The sequence below is a fragment of the Cydia splendana genome, chromosome 8 (genome assembly GCF_910591565.1).
Source record: "Cydia splendana chromosome 8, ilCydSple1.2, whole genome shotgun sequence".
Taxonomy (NCBI): Eukaryota; Metazoa; Arthropoda; class Insecta; order Lepidoptera; family Tortricidae; genus Cydia; species Cydia splendana.
In genome coordinates, this window is record NC_085967.1 from 10022490 (window position 1) to 10037035 (window position 14546).

General features: G+C 38.3%; 1 protein-coding gene across 8 annotated transcripts in view; it reads right to left on the reverse strand.

Moving 5' to 3' along the window:
• The window catches only part of LOC134792821 (receptor-type guanylate cyclase Gyc76C-like), a 38212-nt gene that overhangs the window by 17050 nt on the left and 6616 nt on the right, over positions 1-14546 (reverse strand). For 7 of the 8 annotated variants that reach the window (XM_063764210.1, XM_063764204.1, XM_063764207.1 and 4 more), the window contains exons 3-8: positions 7526-7727; positions 3574-3771; positions 2745-2810; positions 2283-2523; positions 959-1105; positions 75-277 (exon numbers count right to left, since the gene is read on the reverse strand). In XM_063764210.1, the coding sequence (XP_063620280.1) occupies positions 75-277; positions 959-1105; positions 2283-2523; positions 2745-2810; positions 3574-3771; positions 7526-7699 (1029 nt within the window). In that variant the 5' untranslated portion in view covers positions 7700-7727. Of the gene's footprint in view, positions 1-74; positions 278-958; positions 1106-2282; positions 2524-2744; positions 2811-3429; positions 3545-3573; positions 3772-7525; positions 7728-14546 lie in introns of those variants that run through there. The other variant, XM_063764211.1, reaches the window with a different exon arrangement.

The following is a 14546-nucleotide window of genomic DNA, read 5'->3' on the forward strand; positions in this document are numbered from 1 at the left end:
GAGTTCTATACATCATTCACTGAATATAGATCTGATCCTTCGATAGATCCGTTTAATCAAGTATTCAAAATTACCTTCGTAAATTTATTTCCAAATATGGTCGGCAATCCCAAGTCGAACGGTTTCATGGTGTTGTACTTCCGTACTCTATTCGTGAACGTTTCGTATGAACTGTCTGGCTCGGAGGAAACCACCACTAGCAGAGATTGCGCTCGCTTTTTGAACTCGCCCGTGAACACGTGTTCGCAACCGGGCTGTGATCCCCGGTCCTCGGTCTCTGAAAGTAAACATATGTTACCATAGAGAAACTAAAACTTTGTAGACACGCTAGTAACGCGGTCGGTGGGGGTTAAATGTTAGACGTCAGAACGGTCAAAGCCTAGAGCGAGTTTTGCGGCGCATTTGAGAACTCCAGTTGGCGCCATACTGTCACGTTCTATAAAAATGTGACGCCATGCTAATGCAAAAGCGCGTTTCTGGTAAGAAAAATTGAATCGATTTGAAAAATTTCCCGTATACTTACCATACTTTTTGGTATAATTATAAAGGAATGTAGTATTACACTCGTTTACGCCTAGCTGTATCCCGATGTCATGCCAGGGGTGCGAAACTCCTGACTTCGGCCAAACTCGTTACCGCTCGTCTCAGCATTGCTCCGAACAATTATTAGGGTTGGCACCACTTGACTTGCTTTTGCGTGCACGACCACAGATAAGATAATCACTTCAATTTTGACAACCCTAAATAGCCGAAAGGGATAGTGCCATATATTAGAAAGGGATAGCATGATTCGACCCTGAACCGCTGTCAAACTTCGGTTTTGTAGGAAGTTTCCTTTCTGTGCGGCAGTACTATTGTTTATTCTGTGGTCATGCCAAAATTATAGCCAACTACTATAACATTGAGCAATTGTCAATAGACATGCGTAGATATAAACTAAAGAAAAATAAACACTTACTGATTAAATACTTCATAGCTTCTTTAGGCGAATAAGTTATCATATCGACGAATATGACCATGTACTGGCCATTAACAAATAACTGCAAGGATTCCATGGCTTGCATCATGTCGATTAACCCCGACGTGGATCCCAAAAACACGTATACTGAAATATAAATCGACAAACATTTTTAATACTATTTCAAGACAATATTAATTATTACAAACAGATGTTAGATTAGAATTGACGCACTAAAGCAACACTACCATAAACTGACAAAATAGTGGTCTTTATGTCTTTAAAATAGGTTTAACAAATTGTCAGTGAACACTCGGACGATGGTACGCAAATATTTTAAGACAAAGAATCGAGAAGTTATGACTCACTTGCAAATTCACAGAGAAATATAATTAAAATTTAACACCACTGCCACATGTTTACAACAATGCATGGAATGATTAATTATAGGTAACATTATTTATTTATGTCCACTTGTCTACAAATAAACATTAAACATTGCTATAAAATAAACCAGTATTAATCTAATCCGTATTGCTTACAGACCCTTAATTTTGCTTATGTTAGTCCAAGACTATACCAGACTCTACTACTTAAAACAATCATCAAATGTGATTCGAAGATACCTTGTTCTCTCTTTCTCTTGTTTGTTCTCTCTTGGTATATACACGTCAAATTTAGCTCTACTAAAATGTATTTATTGGGGCTGTGAGTAGATTGTGTAGTACGGGGCATACTAGCCAAGTAACACATAACATTATACAAGGTCTCACGAGGAATGCGAGAGATTTTAACCACGCATTTCTGAGGTCAAAAGAAGGAAAAAATTTAATATGAGTTTAGGTCAATTTCGCCAAAAAAAGTTATTTTTTTGTTTTGTTTTTTAATTTCTTGAATGTATTTGTACATAAAAAAGTTAATGTTATTGGTAAACTTGTCACTTAAAATGGATTTTTATTTTTTTTTCGTAAAACCTAGTTTTTGCAAATTGTTATTTGTCACTTTTTGACATCTATCAATAAGGGTATTTAGACTACGTCCCATAGTAGCAACATCGCCATAAAAAAGGGGTTTTGCACTATGTAACAATAAAAACTTGTGTTTTTTAATTGGTAATAACTCTGAAACTGAAACTAGGCGAATTTAAAAAAAGTTTATAGGATATTTTTGTCTCTAAATATGATCAAGAATACGCTGTTAAAATTATTCGGTTTCCTCCTCGTGTAGATGACTGAACCATTACTGTAAAAATTCGTTTATCAAAACGCGGCGGAATCCATTTTGGTGACGTCGGTGCTTATTCTTGTAAATAAAGTATACTCACTCCTGGTCCTGTTCTTGGTGTCCTGTATGAACTGGTACCAGAAGCCGGGCGCGCAGCAGGCCATCTTCTCGGAGCAGCACTTGAAGCCCTCGATGACCGGCCGCTGGTGGTTGACGGTCATGTTGTTCTTCTTGGCGTGGTTTTCTAGGGTCAGCGCTACCGTCACCCACGACTCCTCGTACACTATGCTGAACTTGTTCCAACGGTAGTAGCGTAGTAGCGCCATTACTGATTTTGTAGCCTAAAGACGAATCAAGTGTTATTAGATAGCAAACAGCGCAAAGAAAATAAACAGACTGGGAATCGAAATTTGTGAGTTGGTTACCAAGCTAACGTTTTGACTACTCAATCATTGAATGGTTTACGAAAATGTAGAAATTTATTACTGTGTTTCTCGCAAAAATAGTTTACCAGTTCTAGGGAACATAATTATACTCGATATGTCAATATTGTTGTGTTTACCTGTGTGTCTGGAGGTTCCAATCTGGCAAAGTTAGGGATGGTTGAAGTTTGGTAGTCGGAACATTTCTGAAAAGGAAACGTAGTATACAGGCCGGGTGATTCACGAAACATGAGCAGGACCATTAGAACCAACCCTACACACTCAGTAAATGTTAGTGAATCGCTCACTATCGTATGTGAAACAACCACATTTTTATCCTGTTATCATTTACTGAATGCGTAGGGTTGACCTGCTCATGTCTTCTGAATAGCCCTGTGTATGAATGATCATATAATTTAACACTGACAGAAAAATTGTATCTGTCACATTTACTGACAAGGATAAATGTAATAATGTGTTGCCTACATGATATAATGAACTAAGCCGACACCATGCTCACATGTCTGTAAAACTCATTAACTATAATAACTACTCGTAAACGGCTAGTTACTCTAACTAGGCAAAACCAAAATTATACAAATTACTCTGATCTGGTTATAAATATGTTGGTATTTGAATAAGCAGCAATCAATCGACGTGTTAGTAATAAAATCGGTGTCAATAAGAGATCATGGTCAAGTTGATGGCCTGCGCCACGATTGCCTCCGTGTTGCAGCTGCCTTCAGGCTTAAAGAACGCGGCGACGCCCGAGCAACTCATGTGCTTGAGAATTCGCGGCACCTCCGTGTCCCCACCTCTACTTACATACGAGATCATGGGCAAGTTGACGGACTGCGCCACAATGGCCTCCGTGTTGCAGGGGCCCTCAGGCCCGAAGAACTCGGCGACGCCCGAGCAGCTCATGTGCGTGAGAATTCGCGGCACCTCCGTGTCCCCACCTCTACTTACATAGGAGATCATGGGCAAGTTGACGGACTGCGCCACAATGGCCTCCGTGTTGCAGTGGCCCTCAGGCCCAAAGACCGCGGCGACACCGGAGCAACTCATGTGTGTAAGTAGTCGCGTTGCCGTCACCGTGTCGCCGCGGGTGTCGTTCCACTCCAGTAGAAGTTCCACGTCCGGCAAGATTATGTCTTGGTTGTTGACCTGTATAGACATTTGGAAAAATTACGACATGTAAGTTTTTCTGACATTGGCAGTAGAATCTGATTTAGTTAAGCGTTGACAATGACCTTTTTACTAAATGACCTATCGATGTATATCAAACGTCCAAGTTATTTCCGAGCGGGATATAAGGCAAGTTAGTATTATACATTTTAAGACCTTAACCTTAATTCCATGAATCAGGAATTTACTGCGTGTTACTGGGAAATTACGATTCAAGCAGCAAGAGTGACAGGGTCGAGTAACGTCACACTTCGTTTTTGGTTGTGCCATCTTAAATCAATTTTATTTTATTCAGTATATAAATTTTGAATTCCCTCTTGTTTTATATCGATAAAGAGACTGCCAATGGGGATGTAAATGCAACTCTTTAGCTATGAAGACTTGCATATTGACAGGCCTATAGGCATAATCTCAGCACAAGTATAGGTACGTAGCTATCGATGTTAATGATACCGGGAATCACCATGAATTGCCGGGAACAAGCAATAATCAATATGTTATACTACTAAGTAATAAACAATAATTTATATAAAATTATAATTGCATTTTAGGAAAGTCGTCAGGAGTGCGAAAAGGCGTTTATTCTCCTATCTATTCTGTATTTTGCCCACAAAGAAAATCAAGACTGCTCAAAATCTATATTTTATAGATATATTTCAAAACAAATGTAACGTGACTAAATCTGCAATGATTTCTTCTTTCACTCTATCAAGTACGCAATAAAGTTCTGATACGATGTCCGAGTATGTGCAGACGTTAAACAGACCAGATGTTTAAATCATCCAAACCATTTTCCAATAGGCATAACTGTTACAATACTTTTACTCTTTCGTCTATGTACGCAAGTACATAATTAAGCTCAGACGTCGTTGATGTTTGAAATGAGTAAGAGATTAAGAGTTGTTGTATTGTATTTTACATAGATATCTTTATTCCGAGCAACCAAAAAGCCTAAGTAGGTAGGTACTGCTTTATTCAATATAACTACACTCGAGTGCAAAGAAATCGGACCACCCCAGCATTTTAAACATTTTTTCAATTTGTATAAAAACTGTAAGCTCGATCATGATAATTTAAATACCACGTGGTAGATAATTTTCTGCCCTATCAAATGACATCAATATTCAGGGGTGGGGATGGATATTTTACAAAATATGGGCCTGGAAATCACCCCCCTCCAACTGCCTCATTAGCGCATGCACTAATTGACCACTTATCATTAGGTATAAAACCAGTCATTATCATTGTTTATGCATCTTTCGTGATTGGTACGTCTTCCTGAACACTACTCTCATCGCCTGAACCTGGAAAAACTGGAGAAAAATGGATACTACCCCGACTGAAGCCGGCTAAGCAGTTGTCCTATTGCAGGGAGGGCTTAGTCAACGTGCAGTGGCTTGACAACTCAACCTATCGAAGTCATCGGTTCAACGTGTCTTCCAGAGATTCCGCGTAGATGAGACGCTCTCCAGAAGACCCGGAACTGGCAGAACTCGTATCACTTCTGAGAGAGATGACCGTTTCATCGTTATTACCTCGCTACGAAATCGTCGACTGAATGCCGTTCAGCTTCAGCAGAAGCTCCTAGAGACCAGGAATGTGTCTATCAGCCGATGGACAGTTAGAAGACGACTGAAGGAGAAGGAATTGACAGCTCACAGAGCTGCAAATGTCCCAAAACTCACCCCAACACATCGTGGACAGCGACGCGTCTTCGCTCGCGAACATGAAGAATGAACCCTTCAGCAATGGAGTCCCGTATTTTTTTCCGACGAGTGCAGGATAACTTTGTTTGGCAATGACGGACGGGCACGAGTCTACCGAAGACCTGGGGAGCGGTTCTCTCAATGCTGCATCGAGGAACGTGTTGCTTATGGTGGGGGGTCAATCATGGTCTGGGCTGGTATTTCTTTGGAAGTGAAGACGGACATTGTGTTCATCGCAGGGCCAGGTACCAGACCGAATTCAGGCGGTTTGACTGCACGTCGGTACGTGGAGGAAATCCTGGCTGATCATGTGGTCCCATTTGGGGGTTATATCGGCGATGAGTTCATCCTCATGCAAGATAACGCTCGGCCGCATACAGCCCGGATCACTAAGGAGTACCTGGAGGAGGTCGGCATCAGAGTCATGGAGTGCCCAGCCCGCAGTCCTGACCTAAACCCGATCGAGCACATTTGGGACGAGCTGAAAAGAAGAATCCGGGCCAGAAATCCCGCCCCTGAAACCTTACTGGAGCTAAAGACTGCGATCGAAGAAGAATGGGCGGGCATCCCTCAAGACACTGTAAAAAAATTAATAAGATCAATGAAAAACCGTATGACTGCATGTCGTAGGGCTAGAGGAGGCAACACACGGTATTAAAATGCTGAAAATTGTTTTAAGTTTTCCTTGATTTCCTTAGAATCGCAGTGTTCCCAGTACGCATTTTTAGGGTGACAAAGTTCTTAGCCCTGAAAGCCTGAAAATATTGGCAGCAAACCTATCAAAGGCACATCAATTTATAGAGGAAAAGCCAACCTTTCATTAGGTATATAATATGTCACAGTAGCCCTTACAGTTTTTACAGAAATTGAAAAAATGTTAAAATGCTGGGGTGGTCCGATTTCTTTGCACCCGAGTGTATTACATGTCTAACGTAGTTACTTACAAATGCTAAATAGATAATTAAGTTGTCCTTTGGTTGATGGAATTTACTGCTAATGATTAGGTCAAGTTCGGGATCACCAATAAATCAACTATCACAACCGTATGCTCTGAAACCGACCTAGAAAAACAAACATACAGAGCCTGCTTTATTTACGTACGTCGATACCATTAGCTGAAAGATTTATTTCTGTGACCCACAATATTTCGAGCTACGTCGCCCGTGTGAGGAATGTTTGACTCCGTGTTATATTTGCTAAAGCTATTTTTAGATACGGAAGTTTAGATATGAATTCGTGTTAAATCAACAAGAACGTCTTTGTAGAGTAAGTACGATGTGCAATGCGGTTTTGTCAACTTAAACCGCTTAATTTTTACAACAATCTATAGGGTTTATTTCGCGGTGATGATTCGGCTTATGCCATAGATATATTCTTACAATTCTTACATAGGCATATTTATAATGATTGCTAACACGTGTCTCAGTCTAAAATGTTTTTAAAACCGACAGATATCAGTGAACCAGATTATGTTTACAATACCGGCCAATAATGTATCGTTTATCACCTTAATGTTGTTTCTTTATGTCATCTTTATAAACACCTGCTTTTTGCTTCTTGAAAAGTTTCCATATCGGGTGATGAACCTTGAAGAATTCTTGCAAACCGAGGATATGGGGCCAAGGTTTACATTACTTATTTAGATATATTCCATTTCAGCAAGTTATGAATAAAAAGCCTGGATAGGTTGAGATTACACTGAAAATTCTTTTTTTTTTTTAAAACGTGAACCAAAGGAAAATAAACTCTATTTTCCAAATAATTTGGTTTAAATTTCAATAGCTTAAACTGAGTGTGGTGGGGCCAGGCTAGAATATATTTTTTAATTTTAAGACGGTTGTGATGCTGATGGACGGCAGCTTCTCCTTACAGTAAACGTAGTCCCCATTTTATAACACATTTACTCTTTCCTAGAAACATATAAACGGTAAGGGAAAAATGTGGACCTTTCTGTAATGGAAAGCTCTTGTTAGATTTGACCGAAGTTTATGAATAATGTCATAAAAACATAGTTATGTAGCACAAACCTCTTCAAGCGCCATAGACAGCGCCCCAGAGATGGCGAGCCCCTGCCGGTCGCGGAGCTCACCCTTGATAGACGGCAGGTACCCGATGGTGATGTTGTACTTCTTGTGCAGCGCCAGCGCCGGCGCCGCCAGCAGGCTCAGCGCCGCCAGCGCCAGCACAGCGCCGCGCCACATGCCGACGCCTTCACCACACTAGCCGCAACTGCCACCAAAACAGAATGCTGCTCATTGTCTACATTAACATACGTACATACAGTGTTGAGTCAACCGTGAGTTAATAAATCATTTTAGAAACACTCTGATTGCCTAACAGCATAAATTTCACAATTTCTTGCTATGTCCTCTTTTATGAACATACTCAACTGGCCATACATAGAATATACATACTATCCAGGTGTCCACTAGTCAACTAGTCAACTCATAGACTACATATATTCGTGTCTAAAAATTTAAAGGTCAAATGCATGGTTAAAGAGAGTGTGGCCCAGCGTGCGATGGCGGCAATAAGTGCGTCTATTTCTGTAACTCAATAAAGGGAAGTATTCCTGCAGAGCGCTTTCCGCCCTTAAATGTAGGAATTGCTTCCATACTGTCAAGTAAGTAATTGGCTCGCAGCCGGACACCGATTAGACCAATTGACGTGCCGCTGTTTTGACAACACGCCACCGTCTGCCGGCCGCTGCCCACGGAGATGACGACGAGTCATGATAATGGCTAATTAAATTGAAGTTAATATGGATATTGAGTTCAATGCTCAAGCTAGACGTACATCAGCGTCATGGCAACCAAATCGTGAAGACTACATTTAAAAAAAAAACCTACACAGTTGAAACGTTTCATGTGTCGTCTATGCAAGTGCAAGATTTCGCGCGCAGACTACACAAACGCTGTACTTTGTAACAAATGCACTACAGTTATAATGTATATTCAAAAAATGACTAAGTGTTAATCCAGTGACTTAAAGCCGACCGTACCTAGCTGGGCAATAAGCAGTGCTAATCTGGGTGCAGGACTGTTATTCCTACGGCATATCCAGCGCCTGCAAGGCGAACGCCCAATTTATCCAGTATACCAGCGTTATTCTAGCACATACACTTGTAACGGGTCTCGAGGTCAAGTTATATTTGTTAGCCTGAGAGTTCATGTGAATGTGCTAAGTAAGTAATGAAAATAATCGGCCAGGAGGCGCGCGGTGCGGTCGCTCGCGGCGCAGAGCAGCGCTGCTTTGCGACGGCACGATCTCTCCTTGAGATAGCGTCAGCGATAACGCCGGCAAGTTATTTTTAGAATTAAATAAAAAGGTAACGTGCTCATAATAAATTACATGACGTGCATCCCAAACATAACTGATAAAACAATAAAAAGCTAGAGCAATCTCGCACTGTCATTTTACTGTTCAAATAGTTATGATATCTCGCTAAAAATAGTGTTTAAGCGATTATAACATCATTATTACACTTGTCAATGTTTTCAACTATATTCTTTCTATGAAATGTTTAGTTCAATTTCTGATAAATGAATCGTTTATCTGACTGTTTACCAGACCAGAGTGACCAGAACCATGAAATAATGTCCTCTATCAATTTCACTTCTTCTACCTATACATCAGTCAAATCTTACAAAAAAATGTCCTAAAAAAACAATGCGTGATGTAATTCTATATTTTTTGTATGTTGTTTGGAGTCCTTGGAGGAATGTGAAACTATGTTTTGCAATCAAAAAAAAGTTGTGCTCCCTGCGTAATTTGCAAAAAACTGCAAAAATTTCGGAGTTTTTTCAGTTTTTGCACTTTTATTATAAAACTATGGGTTTTTGGTCATAACTTGCTATGTAATGTTAAAAGAACATTAAATTTGGAACAATTTAAGCCCATGTACAGCGCCTCATGTTAAATAGTTCATGAGATATGGAACTTTAAAAAAAGGGTATTTTTTTCCTTAGAATAAAATTTTTAGTTTTTCCTATATTTCAGGACAAATATCGGCACAACCGCTCATGCTATGAGATATAATGCGATGAATAAAGTTGTAGCAAATTTAATTACCTTTCATTTAAGCGCAAAAAAGGGTCAGTAAGTTCTACAGTTCTCTAGTTATCGTAAAAAAAAAATTGCTTTATTGAGGAAGGCTAATCGTAGATATCACTCTCCACGATGGTACTGCCTTTTGTACGGATTTTGACAATGCCTTAAACAATACATTAGTTGCCTTCCTCATTATAGCAATTTCATTTTTTTACGATAACTAGAGAACTGTAGAACTTACTGACCCGTTCTTGCGCTTAAATGAAAGGTAATTAAATTTGCTACAACTTTATTCATCGCAATATATCTCATAGCATGAGCGGTTGTGCCGATATTTGTCCTGAAATATAGGATAAACTAAAAATTTCATTCTAAGGAAAAAAATACCCTTTTTATAAAGTTCCATATCTCATGAACTATTTAACGTGAGGCGCTGTACATGGGCTTAAATTGTTCTAAATTTAATGTTCTTTTAACATTACATAGCAAGTTTTGACCAAAAACCCATAGTTTTATAATAAAAGTGCAAAAACTGAAAAATCTCCGAAATTTTTGCAGTTTTTTACAAATTACGCAGCGAGCACAACTTTTTTTTGCTAGCAAAACATAGTTTCACATTCCTCCAAGGACTCCAAACAACATACAAAAAAATATAGAACTACATCACGCAATGTTTTTTTATTGTAAGATTTGACTGGTGTACTACCACCAGTACCACCTAATTCAGGTACAACAGTGCAAACATAAAATGTTTAAAACGCATGTTTGGGTGTATGTATAAACTAGGCTGTGCCTAACGTAGGTATGCATACTAAATGAGTTGCTATCGAGTCAAGATGTTCGAGAGGTGATTTAGAGTTCTATCTATTTTTGCTACGGGGATATGACGCTTACAAATATGTTGATCTAAGGCAGAAGTTATAAATAATTAGTCAGTAGTTAAAATTTAAACGGACCATTTCTAATTGGATATTTATGCCAATGGCGCATTATTCACAAGTCAAATAGGCCGAAAACACAAACTTTCTACATGTGTAGTAAGTAGTTCCGTCGGCCTATTGAAGTTTACGATGCAAAGCGTCAAATTTGTATTAAAGGCACATTATTAATGACGTAAGAGCCAACAGCCACGCCATCCCTTTTCGAATCAAATCCTAATTTAGTGGTTAAGGAACCACAATAAGCTTGCGACGCACGAGTGACCGGTTCTTCAGCATTATTGATAAATTAATCTCGGGAAATGTTGCAAAGGTTATCTCGTTTACGCGTTGAATATGGCGTTAGATCCAAAGCATTTAATTGGTCGCGCTGACAAAATTAAACCGGGGAAAGGACGCGCGACGACAATCGTCAAGCCTTCCCAAGGAACCGGTCAAATCAGCTATTAGAAGTGAAACATAGAACTAGTTTCATTATTGCCGATTGAGCACTTTAATTGTTCATGTTTTACACAAATGCATAATTAATAATTGAGTATTCGGACTATTGTTAAAACAAGACCTAATCAAAAAAGGTGCCTACTTGAGTATCTATGCGATTAACGTATCGAGTCGAGTATTTGTAACCTCGGCTTATGTTACATAATTATTTATTGAGCTATTAATAGAACCGAATAACTGTTGAAATTATACACTCGCTCAAGAGCAAAGTGCAGTGTAGTTGTAGTTTACGAAAAATTTAACAGGAAGATCCTAGTCCTATACGCATGACCAAAGCAGAGTCATCAGTTTTTCATGTTTCTAGATTTTGTAAAGAGTAAGATTAAAATGTTTGTAGTTTCGGACATAAGAACCACTTGTTGGCTAAGCTAAATATATATATGTTCAGCAACTTGTTCCAAAAGCTGTTAAAACACAGAGGGTTTATACAGCATACTATATGGCTAACTAATAGCATTAAAACAGATATCCTTCAGGCGCACTATATAAGCTACGACGTTATAGCATAAAGAGTGTATTCGAGTCCAATTCACTGCTAATAGGATTTAATGTTGAAAATCGTGTAGATTACTACGTAACTTAAAAAATTGTTTTTCTACGAACTGGACATGGCATACTAGACGTGTGTATGTATACAGTGTCGACAACATACCTATGCTATTGATCTCGTCCAGTCGATGTTTGGCCTGCCACTCCCGACCGCACCCACTCTCAAGATAATAAAAATCGACCACTCCACACCACCGAGCCGCATTGCCTAAGTACACATAAGTACGTAGGTACAATACATGATTCAACAAAATTCTGCCGGCCTTCTACGTAAGTTGGACTTACAGAAACTTGGTACTAGTGTTGGAACTCGAGTCTTTTGGGTCTAAATTTGAAGAAATCGACCCAGTTTTACCGAAAACTTCCGCTAAAAATACATCCGAAATCTTTTAAGTATTATAGTCATTTGTTGAGTCTTTTTTTAAATCGCAACTCAAACGACTCCAGCCTCCGAACAGAGACACCGTTAACAATATTGTGTATTATTTAATTATTGGGAGCAGTAAAGAAAAAAAGCGTCATTGTATGATGTACCTAACCCATGCATTTTCCATGATGATAATGCATTTAGATTTTTTTTAACAAATTAGAGTTTCCTGAAAAAGACTCAAGTTTCTACAAAAGACTCGGGTCTCTAACAAGTTGGAAAGTTCGACTTAGGTTAATTAGTCTGAAAAACACAGTCGGGTCTTAAAGCAGAGGACTCAAAACCGCTCGGAGAGTTTTAAATTGGGTGTCAGTTTTGTTACAGTTCATATATACAAAAAATACAAAATGTATATATATATAGGTAAGTCTTTATGTGAAAATGCGTCACAAATGTAATTTTTTTTCGGACACTTTTTTACCTTTTTAGATCGACAGATAAAAGTTGATAGGTTTTCGAAAAAACGTGGTACAATGATGGATAGATTTGAATATATTCAACATTCAACATACGAGCAGTATAAATTTACAGATCCAGACGGAGGCTTGGAAACAACGATATTGAGAGCAATGAAACTAAACAATTATTTTGCTATGCTACCCTTGTTACTGGATCTGGTAGTCTTGGGTTTGGGTGTAATAGGTATTAAGGGTAACTTATGTTACTTATGTATATAATTTGAAATTAACATCGCCAGGCGTTCCTATTGAGGGATACAAGTGCCAGGTGACGTCTAATGTTACTTATTGTCGTCGCATTTTATTCTAATGATAAAACATAGGGCCTGCCCTACATAAATGAGACAACTTCGGTAATTTTCTCATTCCTTTTTCTCGACTGATAAGTTTTGCTGGCCGGTAACTCTGATCTCGACCTCCACCAATGAACAGCTGCCGGACACCCAGATCGGATCGGTTTGGTTCATTTGGTTGCTACTTTTCGTTCATATCGTTGTCCATTTTAAGGGGAAGTAGGTAGGTATAGTCAAGTGTAAAAATATGGGTGTACTCATCATACTCAAAAATATGTCGCATAGCTCTTATGTCAGCGAATTAAGAACTATGGGACATATTTTTGAGTAAGTTGTAAGCACCCATATTTTTAGACTTGACTGTACTTAGCCTTCGGTTGACGTACGTCGGTCAACCGACGCGCGTGGTTGTTGTATGTACATGCGTTCAGTGCGACGCTGATCGAAGCGACGGACCGATCATAGAACCAGCGCGTGCAACGTACGGTACGCGCCGACCGTCGGTCAAAAACTGAACGTTTGATTACGACCGACGGTCTGCGCGTGCGGTCAGTGCGTGTGATACGCGCTGACCATCGCTCGAGCACTGTTACCAGCCTTAAGCATAAAGCTAATATTAAGCTCTGCTTGTGTTTCTGTTTTCTTTTGTTGAGGTGTGCAATGAAGAGTATTTGTATTGTATTGTATTATAAGTAGACAAAACTATTGTCACTTGCACAACGGCACAGAATAACACCACAATAAAGTAAATCCACCCTATTATAAAAAGGACAGAATTAACTTGCTCCTTCCTAAATCGTGGTCATCGCATTACCGTGAAACCTATGACGTCCTAGTTAACGGACGTAAGGTACCTACATATGTGCCGGCGACGGAAGTAGCGGATTTGTTGATGGCTGCTTTACTGCACTTAAAAAATTGCAAAGTAGCCTATAACACCGCCTTTGTGATTCCTTTGAAAAACTATTTTTGTTCATTTTATGCAATATTTTCATACTATAACAACAGGTGTAGTAAACCTTGTAGTATTTTTTATTTTTCCAAAGAAAATATCAAGCTAGAGAATTTCCATTGCCTTTTAATTTCTCAACCTATCTAAGTATACCTATGGGTGGATTTCATCACAAAAAATTTCACCATACAAAAAAATATATTTTTTTAATGTTTAATTTAACACGATTCTAGCTGGGTAAAGTAATAGGGGGCTGTATATTGAGGATATTTATGGTATTTATACAATCATTTGTGGCTTATATTTGGAGTTATCGCTTTCGGAAAATAAAAACGCAAGATGGTGATGACAACCATGGTATGGTAATGACTCTTTTATAGACGGTAATGACACTGCATGTACGGTAATGACGATTTGGGAACTAATTTATATATGTATTAAAAACGTATTAAAAAAACAAAAACTTTTTTTAATTGTAAGGCTTTAGAACTTTAATAAACATTACAAATAACATGTTTTTGAACATAAGACTAACTACATAAATTACTTGTAGAAAATTATAAAAAATATATTTTAATCATATAAATAAATATATAACAAGTATTTTTATTGTATAATTTTAAATAAGTTATATTCCGAAATAGGCAATTTATGTATTCATTATTTTTTTTGGGTTTTTAAATCAATGTTAAATCATATTAACAATATTGTACTCTTATTATCAGTTTAAACCCGCATCTTCTTTTATCTACTGCATAACTTGGTATTTATATCATATTATAAAATTGATGGCTTACCAATGAGCATATTTTTTATGATATATTACTTTTTTTTTTTGATAATTAGATTCATTGCATAAGTTTGTATTTTTGTTGTTTTG